Consider the following 18,360-nt stretch of genomic DNA (forward strand, 5'->3'; position numbering starts at 1 on the left):
CGGTGGCCACGTCTCAAGTCTGTGCCGCCCATCAGGCAGGGTGGGGCCTGGTAAGCAGAGAAAGGCCATCCTGCCACGCGCTCCCCAAACAGCAGGCCCTGCCTGCAGAAGCACACATGTGTGCCTGCGTGTGCACGCATGTGTGCCCGCAAACCCGCACATCCACACTGCAGGTGCTCACATACACGCACGCATGTACGACCTGGAATGGGCTTGTACAGCACTTCCATGTGTGTGGCCTCGGGGACCAGTCCGGGACCCCAGAGGAAGCAGGCCTGCCAAGCAGGCGAGGGGCCACAGCCTCCAGGGAGCGGCCAGCCCCATGCGGCTGGTGGACGGTGGGGCCCCCAGGTCTGGACAGCGACCCGAGCCTCCAGGACAATTGCAGGGAAAGAGGGCCGGTGCCGTCTCCTTTTGCAAAAAGGCCGCCCAAAAGAGCGGTCTGGTGCTCACAACACGCCAAGCACTTCACCCCGCTCTCCGGGCGTCCCTCCGCAGTCGGTCTTCACCACCTCCCCTCGGAGCACGTGAACGCGGTTCTCTCCCTTTTCTGGAGGGGAAGGCTGAGGCAGGGCCTGGCCCCAGCCCAGCCGACCGGCAAGTTCTCTCAGAGAAAGACGAGCAGTCTGCGCCGACTCCAAGGACTTCGCAACTGCCACACTGCCATGGGGTTCCACATCCGATTGCCAAGGACTGTCCCCTCCCATACCCAATGGTCTGTCACCGGGCACAGGGGCCCTCACGCTCCCAGCCAAAGCTGTCAACATCTGTCAGCCTGGCTGCAGAATGGCCCGGCCTCATGTGCAGGGGCGGAGAAAGGGTTAAGGACCCCCCAGACCCCACACGGTCCCCCTCAGAGACTCCCTCTGTCTCCCAACTGCCACTTCTGTTTGCACAGCGTTCCCGGGACACATGTGGCACTGGGGCGCCCCGCCAACTGAGTTAATGAGGGGGCTTTCCAGCCCGAGGAAGCAGCCAGGCCCAGGGGAGCCCTGCTGAGGGGCCGGCGTGCTCTGCAGGGCGAGACGCATGTCCCAGAGGAGGGTGCAGGCACCCGACAAGGAGACACTGTGGTGCATTTCTGAGATAAAAGGAAGGGGACGGTGAGGAAGGGCAAAGCCAAGTTTAGCGTCACCTCCAGGAAGCTCCCCCAGATCTCCCCAATGGGGCCAACCCTCCCAGACTGCTTTAAACGGCCCTGGGCATGAACACGAACAGTGAGATGAGCCATGCCCGCAAGTGTACCCCCCTCATCAGACTGCGAGCTCCTGGCCAGGGGACCTGCCACCTTCACCGCCATCTTGGCGACACCCTCCAGGCGGGGTGCAAAGGTAAAAGCCTTCAGGAACTAGCAGGCCGTGTGGCTGGGAGAAGGGCCCGGCTAAAGACAAGAAATGGGGACTGCAGGCAGCTGGTCCCCTGGAAGGCATTCCAGTAAAAAAGGAGGGAGGGAGGGAGGGAGGAGAGGGAGGGGGAGAGAGGGAAGGAGGGAAGGGAGGGAGGGAGCGTGGAGGGTGGAGGGAGAAAGGGAGGGAAGGAACCAAAACCCTGTGCTGGCCGAACGGAGCGCCTTGCTCAGCAGGCTCAGGGCGAGGCCGCACTGCCGGCTGTGGGATGAGGAGGTGGGACCCCGGCAAGTTGAGGCACCGAGGCCTGGCCTTGCAGGGCAGGAAGGAGGGAGAAGCTCCCTCAGGCCCAGGCACAGAGGTCACACAGACCCAGGGTCTGGGGTCCCCATGCCCCGGACCCCGCTTCCCGGGCCTCTGAGTACCAGCCAGCTCTGCCCATACTGGAGCCTGCGTGCGTGAGGACCCAACGAGATGATGGGGGCGCAGGCCCCTGCGCAGCCAGACGAGTGCCCGAGAACCCTCACAACTGTGGGTCCTACAGGGGGCAGGAACCCTGCCCTGTCCCCTCTGTCGCTGTTCTTAAGTGGGGATGGCAGCAGTGGGTGGCTGTTCCCCACGTGGCTCCGCTCCACCCCGAAAAGCCTGTGACCCGGGGAGGGGACAGGGGGCAGGGATAATGGGAGACCGGTCCAGACAGCCGGAAGGCAGGGGCGGGTGGCCTCAGCTGTGCTCTGCAAAGGGCATGGCCGTGGTGAGGATCCAGAAATATCTGAAGGGTGGGGTGGCGGGCAGGCTCTGGCCAGCACCCCAAGAACAGCCCTGAGGCAGGAACATCAGAGGAGAAGCCGCTTCTAGGCCAGGGGGAAACACCCGCCAGGCCCACTGCTGCGTGGTCAGCGCCACTGGGCAGGGACCGCAGCTCCGAGGCCTCCCGGCCTCCCTCCCGGCCTCCGAAATCTGGGGCCGATGTGCAGGAGCGGGCTGCCCGGCCGGGCTTCTCCGCTCCTCCCACCCGATGTTCTTCCATGGGGGGGAGGAGGAGGGGAGGATGGAAAGGGTGTCCGCCTAGCCAACTCGACTGAGTCAGAGAAAACTTAACCATTTAATCTCGGTCAAGTCCCACCAAACTTGGACGATTCTCCCCCCAAATTATTGCAAAAAGCAGCCACGTGACTGGGGCCAGCCAATGGCGTGAGGAGGAGATGACCTCAATTTCCAAATATTGGGGTCATGTTTCATTTCACATACTCGCGTTTTGCCCGTTACAATGTTAACCGGCCCCAAATGCGGTCTTACTTTTCCTTCCTACACATGCTTGGCCAAGAAGAAGGTAGAGAAAGAGCCGTGTTCAGGGAAAACTCAGAGAGCATCTGGCCCACCCCACGATGGAGGGAAGGGGAAGACTGGCTGCTGACCCGTTCCCGCCTCCCGCCATCTCCAGGGGACAGCCGCCCTCTCTGGCCACGCACTGACGACGGCTCCCAAACGGTCCCACCCTGGGCGGTGGGGGGAGGTCTGTGGGAGCCATCAGCAAAGTGGCTTCTTCACATGCTCCTAACGTCCTTTGGACAAAACGCCCAGCTCCACGGCCAGGGTCTGGGCTTCAGCCTCCATGGCCGCCCCTCCGTTGGAAAGGGGGGTCAGAAAGGAAGCAGGGGAGGCAGGCAGGGGGACAGAGATGGGGAGCCAACAGCCAACCCCAATCCCAGGCCACACCCAACCCCAGCTTTTGGGGTTGGTGACTCCCCTGAAGGGCTTCCTCCTGAGTTCCTAGGAGAAAGCCCATCAGAGGAGGTGGGACAGGGCTGAGTCCCTGGGCCACCACAGGGTCCCCTGACCACGTCCCCACCCTGCTGCACACCACCTTCTTGGAGACCCGGGCAGAAATGCAGAGCCAGCCGGCCCAGGCCCACGGGCAGGATGGTGGCCGCCCAGGGGAAAGACCCCAGGCCCCAGCGCTGGCGTGGGCTGGGTGCCCGACCCCGCCGGCCCTCCTTGGCCCGGCCTGCACTCTCTGTGCCGGGAAAAGGGGGAAGCAGAGGTCACTGGCCGGTGAAACACGGAAACTCATTCTCCCACACATCTCCACACTACAGGGGGGGAGAAGGGGAGGCTGGGAGGCGATCCCTTCTCCCACGGCCCCACCCCCTGCCTGTGCTTCTCCCAGCAGCCCTTAGCTTCATCTCCCGCCTGTCGATAGGGACCTGGGGGACTTTCCGGAGCCTGGGGCGCCAATGTTTGAGGGTGTGTGGAGAGCCATCCCACAGGTAACCACCGAAGGCGATGCTTGGAAGGACACGGTCCCATCAGGGAGCTGGGTCACAGGTGCCTCACAGGTGGCACTCGGGCAGCGCCCGATCCCCAGGGAGAAGGCTCCTCTACAGGAGGAGCGCCCGCGCAGAAAGCGCAGAAAGCGCCCGCGTCTGTCCATCATCTGAGCTGCTCACAGTCGGGCTCCAAGACCATCTCCTGGCTTTGCTCCATCAACCCACCTCCCAGCGAGTCGGGGGTTTCAGGGTGGGATGAGGAGCTGGGCTGCTGGTCAACCCCCTTCCAGGGCTCCCAGGACCCCTGAGCTCCTAGGTGGCCAGGACCCAGAGAGGCCCAGATCCCAGGGGAAGCAAAGAGCCGGCAGGGTCTAGAGGCAGGAGACTGCACATGGGGGTGGAGGACAGGGTTGGGGGCTCAGGCTACTGGGGTTCCCCACAGCAGCCCCCACCCCAAGAATGGACAGGCTGTGACTCTAGGGGGCGACGCTTCCTGGTTTTCAGGAGAGGAAGTTCTGCAGGGCTCTGCGGGCCAGAGCTGGGATGTAGGACAGGGAATGCAAAGTTTCGGAACAAAAGTTTGCCGGCCTCGCAGACAACCCTCTGGTTTACCCCACGCGCAGCCGCCAGCCCTCACGCCAGCCCCACCCGGCCTGAGTGTTTGGCGCACCCGGCATTGTGCTGGCGCGTCTCCCTCTCCAGGCCCCCTCCCGGGCTGATGGCATTCGGAATGCCGGCCCGTGCATTCCACAGCCAAGGGGTGCACGCTGGGCAAGCGCGGGAGAAGCCAGCGGCCAGCGCCCAGTGACAGCCGCGCCCGCCCACACCGCATCCTGCGGTCGCGCGGGCGCCCCCCAGGGCCCGACCGCCCTTACCTGCGCTGCTCGGAGGCGACGCCCACAACAGCAGCAGCAGCAGCCACGCCGGCGGCAGTAGCGGGGACAGCAGCTGGGCTCCCGGACGGAGCGGGCTGCGCGCTTTCCAGCGGGTGTGGACATCCATGCCGACGGGCGCGGGTTGGGGCGCGCGGGGACGCTCGGGGGCGCGGGGGCTCGGCCCGGGCAGCGGACTCGGCGGGGCAGTCAGGACCTCAGGAAGTCATGGGGAGCAGGCGCCCGCCCGTCCTCTTTGTGGAGGTGGCTCTCCGGCACGGGTCGGCGGGAGCGCTCGCCTACGGGCGGGAGGGCTCGACCTTGGCCCGCGGGGCGGCCGGGACCCCGTTCGGCTTGCTTGTCCTCGCCTCCTGCAGCCCCTCCGACTCCTGCTCGTCCCCCCTGGCCACCGCCGCCCCGCGACCCGCTCTCCCTGGGCGCTGCGCTCGAGTGAAGTCCTGCGCGAGCCGCGGGGACCAGGAGTGCCGACCTCGCCTGGGGCGCCCCGCACTTTTTCCCCGAGTTCCTCCCTCCCTCTCTCTTGGAAGGCACCCGCGCTGGCTGTCGATCCAGGGCGCCCGCAGCAAATCAGAGCCCGGCGCTGGGCTAGGCCAGGCCGGCCCCCGCCTCCCACTGGGCGCCGCGGGCGAGGGGGTGGGAACAGCCGGCGAGTCGCGGCGAGGAAGGGGCTGGCCCGGGCGGGAGCGGACGTGGGGCGGGCGCGCGCGGCGCCCCCAGCCCTCGGCGAGCGCGCGCCGAAGAGCAGGGCCCCGGCCTCGGAGTCCGAGGGCCCCTCCAGCTTCCCTTCCCTGCCCCAGGTGCCCACACCTGGCCGAGTTCCAGGAACCATTGCGGAGGGGCCCCGGGTTTGATCACGTCGCTTTAAAAAAAAAAAAGTTACAGCTCACCCCGCCTAACTTTTCTTTTACGTGGAGTTCAGGCTCCTCTTCTGGGTGGAGGCTGAACTTCCCATCCAGCCAGATGGGGCGCCCAAGACTGCAGCCAGGACCAGAGGGCCCGCCCTGGCTTACCCCTCCCTGCAGACTGGGCTTCCACGTCAAGTCGGGTCTAACTTCCCACTAGGTGCCCCAGGGAGACTGTGAGAGGCACACCTGGGACATTCATCCTGGAGTTGGGTCCACACCCCCACTTTGCCCTGCTCCCTCGGGGGACTCCCTAGACCCCTCTGGAGCTGACAGCAGGCCTTCCCGGAGTGACAGCAAGGGACGGCCACCCCTGGGCACTGCCTCTCTGCCCTCACTCCTCTGTGCCCAGTGGGGACTCCCTGTCGAGGCCTGCCAGGCTGCTGGCTGCACGTAGAAGGCCCCCCACCCACCCACCCATTGGACTGCCCGGCCAGAGGGCCTCCTGGCACAGAGGCGAGGCTGGTCACAGCCCTTCTGGGTCAGCTGAGACTTTGCAGTGTGACACCCAGCCAACTAAGCCACACTGGTCAGGGCCAGACACTGGCTTTCAAAACAAGGAGGCATGAGGTGAAGGAAGAGGGACTTTCAGACCCTGGACCATCCCTTTCCCGTCTCTCGAACAGTCCGGCCCCCGGCACTGGAGCAGGACTGGGACCCCGGCTCCCCGGCTCCAGTTACGCTGCATGCTGGGCGTGAAATTCCTCGAGTGCCCCCGAATTCCCGACACTCTGGACACAGGGCCAGACGGGGGTGCTGGGGGCCACCTGCTGCCTCAGGCTGGATGGCGGGCGGCGGGTGCTACCCGGCCAGGCAGGCTGCCGTCCGTCCGTCTGTGCCACGTGCTCTCAGGTGCCCAGTGTTGCCAGAATAGGGGTGGGGGCGGTGGGACCCGGAGGGGATGCAGTTTGATATACATCCAGTCAAGCGAAAGTGTTTCCTCCGGTTTTCCTATCTCTTTGCTATTTTTGACTTTTTCGTTTTTACAACTTGTACAAGTCGTGTACGTGATCAGAAACCTGTGTTTGAGTTGCATGTGTGTGGGGGGAGTGTGTGNGCTACCCAGCCAGGCAGGCTGCCGTCCGTCCGTCTGTGCCACATGCTCTCAGGTGCCCAGTGTTGCCAGAATAGGGGTGGGGGCGGTGGGACCCGGAGGGGATGCAGTTTGATATACATCCAGTCAAGCGAAAGTGTTTCCTCCGGTTTTCCTATCTCTTTGCTATTTTTGACTTTTTCGTTTTTACAACTTGTACAAGTCGTGTACGTGATCAGAAACCTGTGTTTGAGTTGCATGTGTGTGGGGGGAGTGTGTGTGTCGGGGACCCTTAAGCTGCATGTGTGGCTCTTCACCCACCTGTGCACTTCATGAGAGAACCCCCCCAACCCTCCCCAAGCCCCACTGCCTCCCGCTGCCTGTGGGGAGGCCGCGTGTCCCCTGCGGACTTGGGGGCTCTGGCGCGTCAGTAGCCTGGTTGTCAGAAGCGAGGACAGCCCCGGCCGGTGGCTCACTTGGTTGCAGCATCATCCTGATGCGCCGAGGGCGCAGGTTCAGTCCCCAGTCAGGGTACAGGTGGCAATCAACCAATGAGACAAGTGGGCAACACGTCCCCCCACCCCCCGCCTCTTCCCTCCTCCTTCTCTAAAATCAATAAAACAAATTTTAAAGACGAGAGTACCATCCTTCGAGGTTCCAGCCTTCCCCGGGGACGCGTAGGTCTCCTCTGACAATCGACTGTGCCTGTCACCTGCCCTTTCAACCCTTGGAACGCAGATTGGGTGTCTGAACTTCGACCTCTACGAGGAGCTGAAAGCAAGGCCACCCCCCGGGCCCCCCAGAGGCATCACCCAGGGAGCTGACCCCCGTAACAAGAAGAAGATCGGGTGATCGTGGCAGCAGGCAGACAGGACACATGCCTCATACCCTCCTGTGGGGAGCAGAGACGTGACGGCTTGTCCACGCCGACAGATGTGGGTGCCTGTGTCATCCAGCCTGGTGTGAGTGGGGAGGCCACTTCTAACCCATGGGGAAGCTCAGGGAGAAGTCCCACGTGGGCAGCCCGACCCGTGGACCAGGCCTGCAGGGGGGGATGGCCTTCCGGCCGCTGCGGGGACAACAGGAGCACCTGCAGGGCTGGGGGGGTGCTTGGCCCCCGAGTCCCTGCTGAGCCAGGGCCGCAGCGGCAGCAGAGAACACCAGCACTGCTCCCTTCGAAGCTGAGGAGACCGGGGAGCAGAGGGGGCCGGGGACGTGCCCGAAGCACCAGCTTCTCCGAGGTGAGCCCGGGGCTGAGCCCAGGTTTGCCTTCGGGCAGAAAAAAAGACGCTGACCACCTTGCCCCAGATGACTGGTGGAGGTTGGCCAGTCAACCTGCCCTCCTGTAACTCGTTAAAACAGGGGGTCTGTTTCAAACATCGCTCCTGGGAGTCACGGTCCACACAACACCCCTTCCCGTCCGCCTGGGCCTGACGAGCCCCAGCAACACGGACACCTGTGTGGGCAGGTGTGCTGTCCTCCTTGCCCAGAACTGATGCCGGGGGCGGGACTGCCCTGCCCCGTGCACGCACATGGCGTTCCCCTGGGGCTCTGCACAGCCCGGCTGACCTCCGTGGCCCCGGCCCGGAGGGGCTGTTTCATTGCTGCCCGTTTCGCTGGACGGCGGGTCGGGCCTGGTGTGCCTGCGCTGGGTGCCTGCGCCCTGACTGTCCAGCTCCAGTGCGTGCGGCCTTCCCGCTTCCTCTCCAAGCAGCAGCGTCGTGGTTCTCGACAGAGCGTCCAGACCAGCGCCGAGTGTTGCCCACCTGTGGTTGGTCTTTCATTAGGGTTAGAGTCCACCCTAAAACGAACATGACATGATTTTTCCTGCCCCCGCCTGAAGGCGCCACAAGCTCCTGGGGTCCTTGCCCGGCTGGGAGAGGGCGGGATGTCCCAGGGCGCCCTTCAGATTTCCCTCCTCCCTCCCCATCCCACTGGCGGGAGTGCGCAGCCAGCCAAACGGGTTGGGGGGACCCAGGGGTCCGCTTGCCCTCTAGGTCACAGGCCACCAGGGAGCAAGTGGCTGGTGCTGCCCCACCACCTGCCCACAGGAGCAGGTCACCTTGGGCTGCGTCCCCTTCAGCTGCCCCGGGGGGTGCTCCAAACCTGCATCTGGCACCCACGTTTGGTGACCTGAAACTGGCCAGCTCGGCAGCCGGGGATGATGGACGAGGGAGTTCTCACCTCCGGTCCTCAGTTTTGTCGTCTGAGAGGTGGGGACGAGGAAGCCAGCCTCAGGGTCCCTGCGCAGCTGGGAGTGAGGTTAGGCCGGGAAGGCCTGGCCCCCACGGGGCACCAGGAGAAGGGGTCCCCCTGCGCTCCAAAGCTGGGCGGCCTTCCTCCCCCTCCAAGCCTCGGCCCTGTACCAGTCTCTTCACTCAGTGGAGCGACGGGCCTCCCTCGGGGCAGGAGGGTACGGCGACCCTGGGAGGAGGCACCGCTTGCTCCGGCCCAAGGGCGGCCTGTGGCCAAGCCGGGCCTGGCCTTAGACCTGCCCGTGTGGGTGGTGGCCCTGGTGTCCACACAGACACCACTGCTGCCCGCAGAGCTAGCCGGGCTCTCTCCGGGCTGGGACGGGGAGTGGGGGCGGGGGCCCAGTGCTCCCAGTGGACACCCAGGCAATTACTGGCAAAAACCTCCCCCTGTGAAGGCCTAGCGCAGAGCACGCTACCCATCACCCTGTTTGGGAAGCCTTCTTCACCCAACTTCCATAGAGTGGAGGAGGGTGAGTGGGGGTGGGTGGGGACAGGGGCTGGACCCCACAGGGCTGGGGCGGGCAGGGCTGGTTCCTCCTGAGGGCTCCCTCCTGGGCTTGTGGATGGCCATCTCCTCCCTGTGTCCTCACGCGGCCGACCCTCGGTGCGTGTCTGTGTCCTCACCTCCCCTTATAAATAAGCCAGGACGTTGGATGAATCCACCCTGAAATGGACGTGACTTGATTTCACCTCTAGCACCTGGGTCTGGACGCAGCCGCGTTCAGAGGCGCTGGGTGTTAGGGCTTCAGCCCAGAGATTCGGGGGGCCCACAGCCCGTAGCGCCTTGGCAACCCCAGTCTGTGCCGGTGACATGTCCACGCCGGCCATGAGCATGGGCGAGGCATGCAGGGGACACATGGGCGCCTCCGGTAGAGGCTCTGCTTGCCTGCCCTGCCCATGGAGACCGGCCCTTACCTTTCCAGGAAGGAGGAGCCACCAGGCCCGTGACGACGCCCCACACTGGGACTCCACTGGGTCCTCCCCATGGGATCACCCCACTGTGAGAGGCCGTGTCTATGGAGCCCGGGGCAAAGGGCCTTCGGACCACAGCATCTCGTAATCGAGGCCGGGGCAGTCCCACCCCTCACGGTGCGCGGGTGGTTCCGGGCACCGCACCTGCTTCAGGGAAGTCTCCACCCATTGGCTCCCCCCAGCCTCATGGCTGGGATTCACAGGTTGCCAGTGAGTGGGGGTCCAGCGGGAGCCCCCGGCTCACATCTGAGCATCGTGTGCCGCTGGTCATGGGCCTCCCCTCTGGTCTGTGAGCACAGAGAGGTGACATATGTGTGCACAGGAGCTGCTTGTAAAGGAGAGAGGGCCCTGCTCCCACCCGCAGTGGGTGTTGGGGTGTCCCCCAGGCCACCTCCAGGGTCCCGATCTCCCGGGTCCCTGAGGGAGTGTCGGCTGCTGAAGCCCTGGCGGCTCCCCCCCACCCCCGCCCTGTCAGGGCCGCCCCTGGACACCGCAGCCCGTTCGCTGAAACACCCCGTTTGGTTTCATCAAAGCTCCAGTCCTGTGGCCGTCAGCACATCTTCTTGGTCCTTCTGTTAGTGTCCCAGAACAAGTGGCCACAAACGGCGCGATTGAAGTGTCAGAAATCCATTCTGGGGCAGGAAGTCTGAAATCCGGGTGTGTGTACCAGGCCACTCCCTCCAGAGGCCCTGGAGGGGGGTCCTTCCTGCCTCTCACAGCTCCCGGGGACCCTCAGTGGCCTTGCTGGTGGCCGCACCACTCCAGCCTCTGCCACGTGCTCACACAGCCCCCCGCCCGGTGCCTTTGCTTTGCCCCCTTTCCCTGGGAAGGGCCCTTGCGATGGCATTTGGCTCGGGAACGGCCTCTCCATCTCCAGACCCTACGCTGAGTGCACCTGCGAGGGCCCTTTGTCCAGATCAGGTCACGTTCACCGTCCAACCCGCCACAGTCCTGGACACCACAGACAGGCCTCCGTGCCTGGCACGCCCCGCGTCTGAGACCGAGGGGATGCGAGCCAGCCGAGGTTCGCAGCGGGGGCTGGTGGCACCTGCCGAGCAGCTGCATCCCGAGTGCTGGTCCCGGTGGCCGGCTGCGGCTGCAGGGGGCGGGGGCTCGGGGGGCTCGGCGGGCGCGGGGAGCCCCGGCACTCTGCCCGGGAGTGCCCACACCCACTGGGATTGCTGTTTTTTCCAGCAGGGTCGGTTTTATTTGTTTTCGTTGTTAGCATTAAACTAATGTTTTTAATGGAACTAGGTCCCCGATTAGATTTTCTTCCATAAGAGGAAATGAAAGGGGATATAGAATTTAAAATGAGTTTGCTGAGTTCAGGCCAAACCCAGAAATCAAATTCATTCGTCCCTCAAAGTCTTCGAGTGCCGGCCCCTGCGCTGAGCCCCTGAGGATGTGCGTGACTCAGGGTGCCACGGTGGGGGGTGGGAGGGGGCGAGGCAGCAGCCTTAACACGCATGACCCCCACTCCTCCCTTAGGCAGGGCACAAAGGCCACCCCCAGTGTGCAGGAGAGACGTCAGGCTCAGGGCATTTAAGGATGGACCCGGGCCGCAGCGTCCCCGGCGGAGGGGCCAGGGTGGGTTCCAAGACTGTCCACCCAGGGTGCAGGCGTCTGGCAGAAACCTATCGGAGCCATGTGGACACTCAGAGCCTGAAGGGACAGTGGGGGGACGCCAGGAAGGGTGGCGACCCAGGCTGTGGGAGGTTATCAGCGGCTCCCAGATCAGGCCCAGGCTCTAATCCCCAGAACTGGGGACCGTGACCTTATTTGGGAAAAGGGTCAGTGCAGAGAGATGTGCTTGAGTTAAGGGCCTGGAGATAGAGAGATCCCCTTGTTTAGCCAGAGTTTGGCCCCGAGCACCGTCCCAGATGTCCTTCGAAGAGGAAGACAGGCGAGATTACGGCACAGACAGCCAGGAGAGGGGGCGCTGAGACGGCCGAGGCAGAGGCTAGCGGGACACAGCCACAGCTCAGGGGCCCCCGGGCCCAGGAGCAGGGGACAGGCAGGACCCCCTGTGGGGACTCGGGAGGGAGCATGGCCCCATGACTCCTGGATCTGGGACTTCTGGCCTCCAGAGCTGGGACAGAATGAGTCTCTATGTTCCAAGCCACGTGATTTGCGGTCATATGTCGTGGCAGCCACTGGACCCTAATACACAGGCCTTCTGAGGCCTCCAGGCCTGGTGGGCAGGCCCGGAGCAGGGGCACCTGGAGGGAGACTGAGGACGGTGGAGCCTACAAGGTGGCAGGTCTGGCTTGGTCCCACGGCCCTTAGCTGACCTGGTGCAGCGACTCAGCCCCTGGGGCACCTGCCCCCTTCCTTGGCCGGCGGGGTTGCAGCTGGGTGAAGGCACCAGGCCTGGGCCAGCCCTCAACAGGCTCGGGATTCGGCGTCCCCCCCGGAGCCTGCTGCCACTCCAGGCTTGACTGGCGGGAGAGGACAGGCTCCTTGATGCCAGGCAGGGTCCTAAATCGGATGACAAGACTCCTTCCAAGAGCGGCGTGGAGGAGAGACCTGGGGGGGGGGGGAGAGGCTTGGTGGCCGCAGAGGCAGAGGCTGGCGTGATGCAGCCTCAGCCAAGGAGCCCCTGGGCCTAAAGGAGCTGGGGAGGCAGGAAGGACCCTGCCCTGGAGCGTCGCGGGGGAGAGCAGCCCTTAATGTCAGACTTCAGGCCTCCAGAACCCAGAGAGATTAAGTTCCGGTGGCCTTAAACCACCCAGTCCGGGGCCCTTCATTAGGGCAGCTGCAGGACACAGGCCCACTGCTGCCCAAGGCGGGCCCCCGCCTTCCCCCAGGGGCCCCGCCCTCAGAAGGGTGAGAGGCCTTCCCACGTGGGGACCCACCCACCCCGGTGCCCGGCACCGGGAGCCCACCTCCCAGCGGTGGCATCTCAGCCTCGCCAACCTGTTGGTGCTCAGAGAGTTCTGGCTGGGCGGCAGGCTGCCATGGCCCTTGCTCGGCGTCACGTCCCACCTCCCAGCCTGGGGAGACTGCGTGCCACCCAGACTCTGAGCCAGGGAGCGGGAGAGAGAACGTGGGTGGCACTGCCCTACCAAGGCCTCCTCTGTGGGCACCTCCAGGGCACTCCCAGGGGCACGTTTCCCAGGCACCTTGCCAAAGCCCCACCTGGCGAGGCATTTCCCTCCCAAAGCCCGAGGGTCTGGGCCAGTTTGGAGCCCAGGCCTTGGCTCCCCGAGGGAGAGTCGGCACTGTGCCGTGGCCAACGCTGGCACCGATCAAGTTGTCTGCGTTTTCCTCAACAGGGAGATGAGTTTTGACGGGAACCAGCGGAACCGAGCTCGCAGACCTCCCGCGCCTGCAGGTCCTGACAGCAGCGCCCATGCCCTGCCCCCTCCCCAAGCGAAATGGCTGCGGGGTTTCTAGAGGTTTCTGCACCTGGATGGAGGAAGACAGGGTGGGGGTCGAGGAATGGGTGTCTTTCTCCTGGCCACCAGGGCCACCCGGCCTTCGCCCTCTACTCACTGGCCCTCAGCTGTGGGCACCAATGTTACCGTCCCCTCCGACGCTCCTGTCGCTGAGGTGGTCTTGGAGACAGAGCCTGACCCCTTTCCTGGACTGGGAGAGGGAGGCACTGAGAACAGAGGGTCTCCTCCGAGCTGACCTCGCTCCTAGGCCAAGACACTCAGCCTCACTGGGCCTCAGTTTCCTTGTCTGGGGAGGCAGGCAGCCTCGTGGGGGCCCTGAGGCCTGGATGGGGGCGAGTTCACTCCTGAACCTGAGTCATGCAGACCTCAGACACTCAGAGGTCTAGACAGGTGGCCATCACAGAGCTAATGGGGGCCCTGCCCCGCTGTCCCAGGGGCCAGGCTACCCCCTGGCTCTAACCATGACCTAGCTGCTTCGCCAGAGGTCTGCCCCCTTGCCAGCTGCTAGGGCAGGCCCAGTGCAGGGCTGGGGCTGGCTTGTGCCGGCTCAGAGCCTCCGGCCATGAGCCCTGTGTTCAGGGCCCTCATGCTGGGGGCTTGAAATCAGCTTCGAGGGGAGTATTTATACCACGGGCACCGGCAAACGCTCAGTCTGGGCCTGTGCCCTTAAACAGCTGGTCACTGCATGGGACAAGAGCCCACGGGTCTGCCCCAAGCGGACCTGACCTTGGCGTACTCCTTGAGGCCGGGGGCGGCCGCCCTCCAGTGGTGCTGAGAGAGGATGAGAAAGGAGGGTGAACCCTCACCTGGGTTCAAGCCCGGATTTTCAGCGGGGCGGCCCCCTCTTCCCTCAGGAGCCATCTTTCCCCCACAGCTGTCACCAGAAAAATCATCGTGGGGAAAGGGTGACTCCCCGCGGGCCCGGAGGGGAGAAGAGCCTGCTGGCTAGACGTGTGGGGAAGCAGCACTTTTCTTCCACGAGGGTCTCAGAGACACGGGGCCCCGCCCAGGGTCCTGCGAGTCTGGGGACTCCATGAAACGCAGAGCATTTTCAGAGCAAGGGGATCGACTTACTGTGAATGAGCCCCCCGCTGTGCCCAATGCTGGGCGCACCTGCGTCCTCCAGTCTGCGCCAGCCGGTGGTCCCCGGGAACTCGTGACACGCACAGGCCCATGGCGACAAGTCTGCGTGGCGACCTCCAGCCCTGTCCACGAGGGTGGGCGGAGTGCCAGCACTGTCACGGCAGAGCTCGGCAAACACCCAGGGGACAGTGTCCGTCACAGCCCCACGCGAGGCACCGGGACCACGAGGCGGCCCTGGCCTGGCTGGGCTGCATTTACGAGCAGAGTGCCGGCTTCTGCTCAGACCAGCACCCGGGTGTCCTGGACACAATGCATGCTGGGGTTCGCCTTCGAAACAGAACAATTAACGGCTGATCTAGAATCGGGGTGCTGTGTGGCCACTGGGGGGCCGGTGATTGCATTTGCCTCAAGGTCTTTTCAGTTCACGTCGCAAGGATGGGGATCACTCAGGGACTGCGTGTGCTTGTCCGATTTGCTCATGGTTGACAGTTTACGTACGGCTTCAAATACATCATTTCTTGTGCTATTTCACAAGGAACTCTCCAGAATAAGAAGGAAAACACAAGGAAGCCGAGCCTTGCTCCTCATCCCACAGCCACGGGAGCCAAGCTGTGGCAAGTGCCGGAGGCCCCTGCCCGCCGCCACCGCGTAGGACGGCTCCTTCGGAGACACAGAAACGACGCGAGAGGCAAACCCCGGACCCTGCGCTCCGAGGGTCGGGTGCCCACCCGGCTGCACACCTGCTTGGCGCACAAAGTGTGTGGAGTCCCTACAGCCCCCCTGGCACACGGAGGGTCATGTCTGCTTCACGGGTGAGACCCACACAGGTGGGAGGGAAATGTCCCATCTCCGCGGCTGCGTCTCAGACTGCGGGTCTCAGTCCTTATGCCCTCACGCCCTTGTGGCTCGGGTCCCCTGAACTAGCTCCCTCTTGTGCCCCGACCACCAGTGGCTTGAGCCAGGCTCTGGCCAAACCGTAGCCCTTGCTCAGACCGAAGCTCAAGGCTGGTGTTTAGGTGCCCACGCAGGTGCAGACCCGAGGCCGCTGGGTCTGTTCGGGAAAGGGGTCGAGGCAGGAGGGCCTGTGGGGCCACCCTGTTGCCTGATCCACGCAGCCGACCTACTTTCCGCCTCTCTGGGACGCGACTTGCTGCTCCGGAGAGACAGCCCAGTCTGCTGGCACCCCCGGGCGGCGTGAGTCAGGGAAAGTCTCCGTCACCCTTCACAAGGGCAGTGCCACCGGGGACCTGTGTCTGGAGCCCTGAGACGACACCATCCTCGATGGCCGCCGGGCCCCAGTGCTGGGCCGGCTGGTCACGGCGCTGCCTGCCCTCCTGCTGATGTAGACCTAGGTCGGCCCTGAGCCGGGACGGGCTAGTTCAGGGTGACACAAGGGCACAGACAGGCTGCCCAACACCGGGCGGCCTGCCAGAGGGCCAGCGTGGGCAGCGGCGGCCTTTCGGAAGCCAGGCCGTGGCTGCCACGGGGCTTCTGGAGGGTCGTGGCAGCGCCCGGGCAGCATGGATGCCCTCTCGGGCAGACCAGGGGGCCAGGTGAATGTTGGGGTCCCCCTGTTTCATGGTCTGAAGAACGTTTTCCTACTTTTTCAGTTCTGAGAGCATATGGAGGCCCAAGTAGAAAATAACCGAGTATTCCTCCTACAAGACGATGGGCATCTTTGGGTGGCTGTAGAGACAGACCAACTCCCATGTGTAGACCCTGGCCAGTCCGCTGACCTTGAGCTTGGGTTATCCCCTCTGAACTTCAAAGTCCTACCTCTTGGGTTGATGAGGACAAATGGGAAGGTCCCCAGGGTGAGCTGCCGCAGCTCCACACCCAGACCCGCGCGTCTCGGCCAGCAAAGCCACACCTGGCTTCCGTGTGTGAGCCGCGGAGACCGTGGGCCAGCAGCCGGGGGCGTCTGCCACTGCGCTGCCCAGCGTCCTGGCCACTGGCCACGCATGGCTATTAGAACATCAATTGAAAACTCATGACAATTAAATGCACTTTACAAAGCCATTCCTCGGTCACGCAGGCCATGTTTCAGATGTCCATCGGCCGCAGAGGGCTGGGGGCTCCCAGGTGCACGGCACGGACGTGGGCCAGCTCCATCCATGCAGGGTCCCAGGGACCGGACCGCGTCGGTCCCGAACAGCGACAGGCCTGCCGTCAGCCTGGACACACGTCAGCCAGGACCCTGTGCTCTGCCCCCGGAGATTCCGCCCAGAGGAGCCCAGATCCTGGAGCCTGAGATCTGCACGTTTCAGAAGCCGCCATCGGACTCTCATGAGCAGCTCCCCAAGGTGACAGACACTGTGTAGGGGAGGCACAGAGGCCACGCCCCCGGGGTGGGGGGCTGAGGGCACTGACCACGCCTCAGCTTTTGCTGCAGGGTCACCCTCGCCCGCACCCATCAGGGGTTCAGCAGTCCAGGCCCCACACTGCCGTCACTGCACTTGGGGGCCCCAGCACGAGAGAACCAGTCGCTTCACCGTTAAAACCAGTGGCCCAGCAAGACGGCCACTGTCCTAGAGCCCAGTCCGCTGGAAAACATCCCTGGCCTCCAGAATGTGTTCATGGAAATGACTTTCGGTCGGAGAGAGAACAGGGAGGGAGCCAAGAACCAGGTCTCTTGAAAACGAATCATGGGGCTTTGCTCCAGCCAAGCTTTGCTCTCTGCTCTGTCCATTCAGAGCTTGTAAAGTCTGCTCTGGATTCTCCTGAGTTCTGGAAAATTCATCAGTGGGACCCGAAGGAGAGCTCCAAAGGCGTGTTGAGGCCCCCCCGGCCCAGGTTGGCTCTGCCCTTCCTCCCACAGCTGTGACCAGCGTCAAGGAACCTTCCCAGCTCACTGGAGCCCGCGGCGGCCCCCGGCCAACGCCAGCGTCTTTCATCCGCCCCTACGCTGACCCCACACGATGTCGGAGGGCAGAGTGTGGTGGCCCCGGTCCAGCCCTCAGAGAGCTGAGCCCCTAGCCCGGCTGGGGCAGCGCTTTGCACGGCAGCCACAGATGGGGGCCTCTGGGGGCTCCGTCTGCAGCCACCGCCCAGCACGCTGAGAAGCACCATCTTAGAAGCTCCTACAACATGGGGTGTGCACCCCAAGAGGCCACCCTGTTCTGGGGGTGGAGGGAGGGATTTAGAGGAAGAAGCCCCTGCACTGAATGAGCGATGAGAAGCACTCTGGGCCGGGGAGACTCCGACTGCAAACGGAGCGAGTTCCACCCTCCTCGGGCCAGGGCGGGCACCGAAGCTTCGAGGATGCAGGGGTGTGGGAGGCTGTGGGGGGCGGGGCCTATCTGCCGAGAACCAGGTGACCGTTGCCCCCCCGTTGTCATGGAAATGAACCAGAAGCATGAGCCAGCCCTTGCTCTCCCCACCCCCCAGCGTTCTCAGCCTCGCAGGCCGACATTTGGGGCAGACCCTTCTCGGTTGGGGGCTGTGTGGCAGCCTCCCCGGCCTCCCCCACTGCACGCCCCCCGCAGCCTCCCCTCCGCATCTGCAGACATTACCCATGTCCCCGGGGCATCCCTGCCCGGAGCTGACAAGCTCTGAAATGCGTGGGTTGGGGTCCCTGGCAGGCCCCTCGGGCTGTGTACACAGGTTGGGGCATCCAGCTTCCCTCCGGGGAGGCGCTCGCAGCCCGTGGAGGTTCCGACCCGAGCCCTCGGCGAGGCTCTGGGGCTGTGGGGGAAGCTGAATGAACGGTGGGTTCCCACTCAACCATATTTAGGGGCCTTGACATTCGTGTTTCGTCTCACTTTCACATGTCACGAAACAGTCCTGTTCTGTTGGCACCAAGCTTCTGGAGCTGGAACGCCATCGTCAGCCCGTGGGCTGTGCGGCCGCTGCTGCTGGCCCGGGGGCCGGGCTTCGCTGACCCTGCCCGAGGCCAAGCACACTGTGGGGCAGACGTGACAGCGGGCAACAGTTGTGAAACCAGAGTGACGCCCCAGGGAACACAGCCCAACACCCTGACCCTCCACGCAGCGGGCCCCACCCCCCGCTCAGAGCGCAGGCCCCCGTCCTGGGAGGGTCCCCACCCAGCTGGCTTCTGCCCTGGATGCACTCGAAGGGGGAGAAACCATTCTCCAGGCGGGGAAGGGGGGGAAGGGAGGGGCGTCTCGAGTAGGGAAGGATGGACAAGAACAGGAAAAGGCTGGATTAATTACTGCCCGGGGTTAATCCCACTCATCAGGCAAAGTCAT

The 18,360-nt window shown here is 64.2% G+C and overlaps 1 protein-coding gene across 2 annotated transcripts in view; it reads right to left on the minus strand.

The window, feature by feature from the left end:
- The window catches only part of COL5A1 (collagen type V alpha 1 chain), a 110,717-nt gene extending 105,671 nt beyond the window's left edge, over nt 1–5,046 (minus strand). Inside the window, exon 1 of one of the 2 annotated variants that reach the window (XM_037036454.1) lies at nt 4,492–5,046. In XM_037036454.1, the coding sequence (XP_036892349.1) occupies nt 4,492–4,618 (127 nt within the window). In that variant the 5' untranslated portion in view covers nt 4,619–5,046. The remainder of the gene's footprint in view (nt 1–4,491) is intronic. The other variant, XM_037036453.1, reaches the window with a different exon arrangement.
- Between the last annotated feature and the right edge of the window lie 13,314 nt (nt 5,047–18,360).

Source organism: Sturnira hondurensis, unplaced genomic scaffold (genome assembly GCF_014824575.4).
Source record: "Sturnira hondurensis isolate 20B ecotype Veracruz unplaced genomic scaffold, ASM1482457v3 Scaffold0022908, whole genome shotgun sequence".
Taxonomy (NCBI): domain Eukaryota; kingdom Metazoa; phylum Chordata; class Mammalia; order Chiroptera; family Phyllostomidae; genus Sturnira; species Sturnira hondurensis.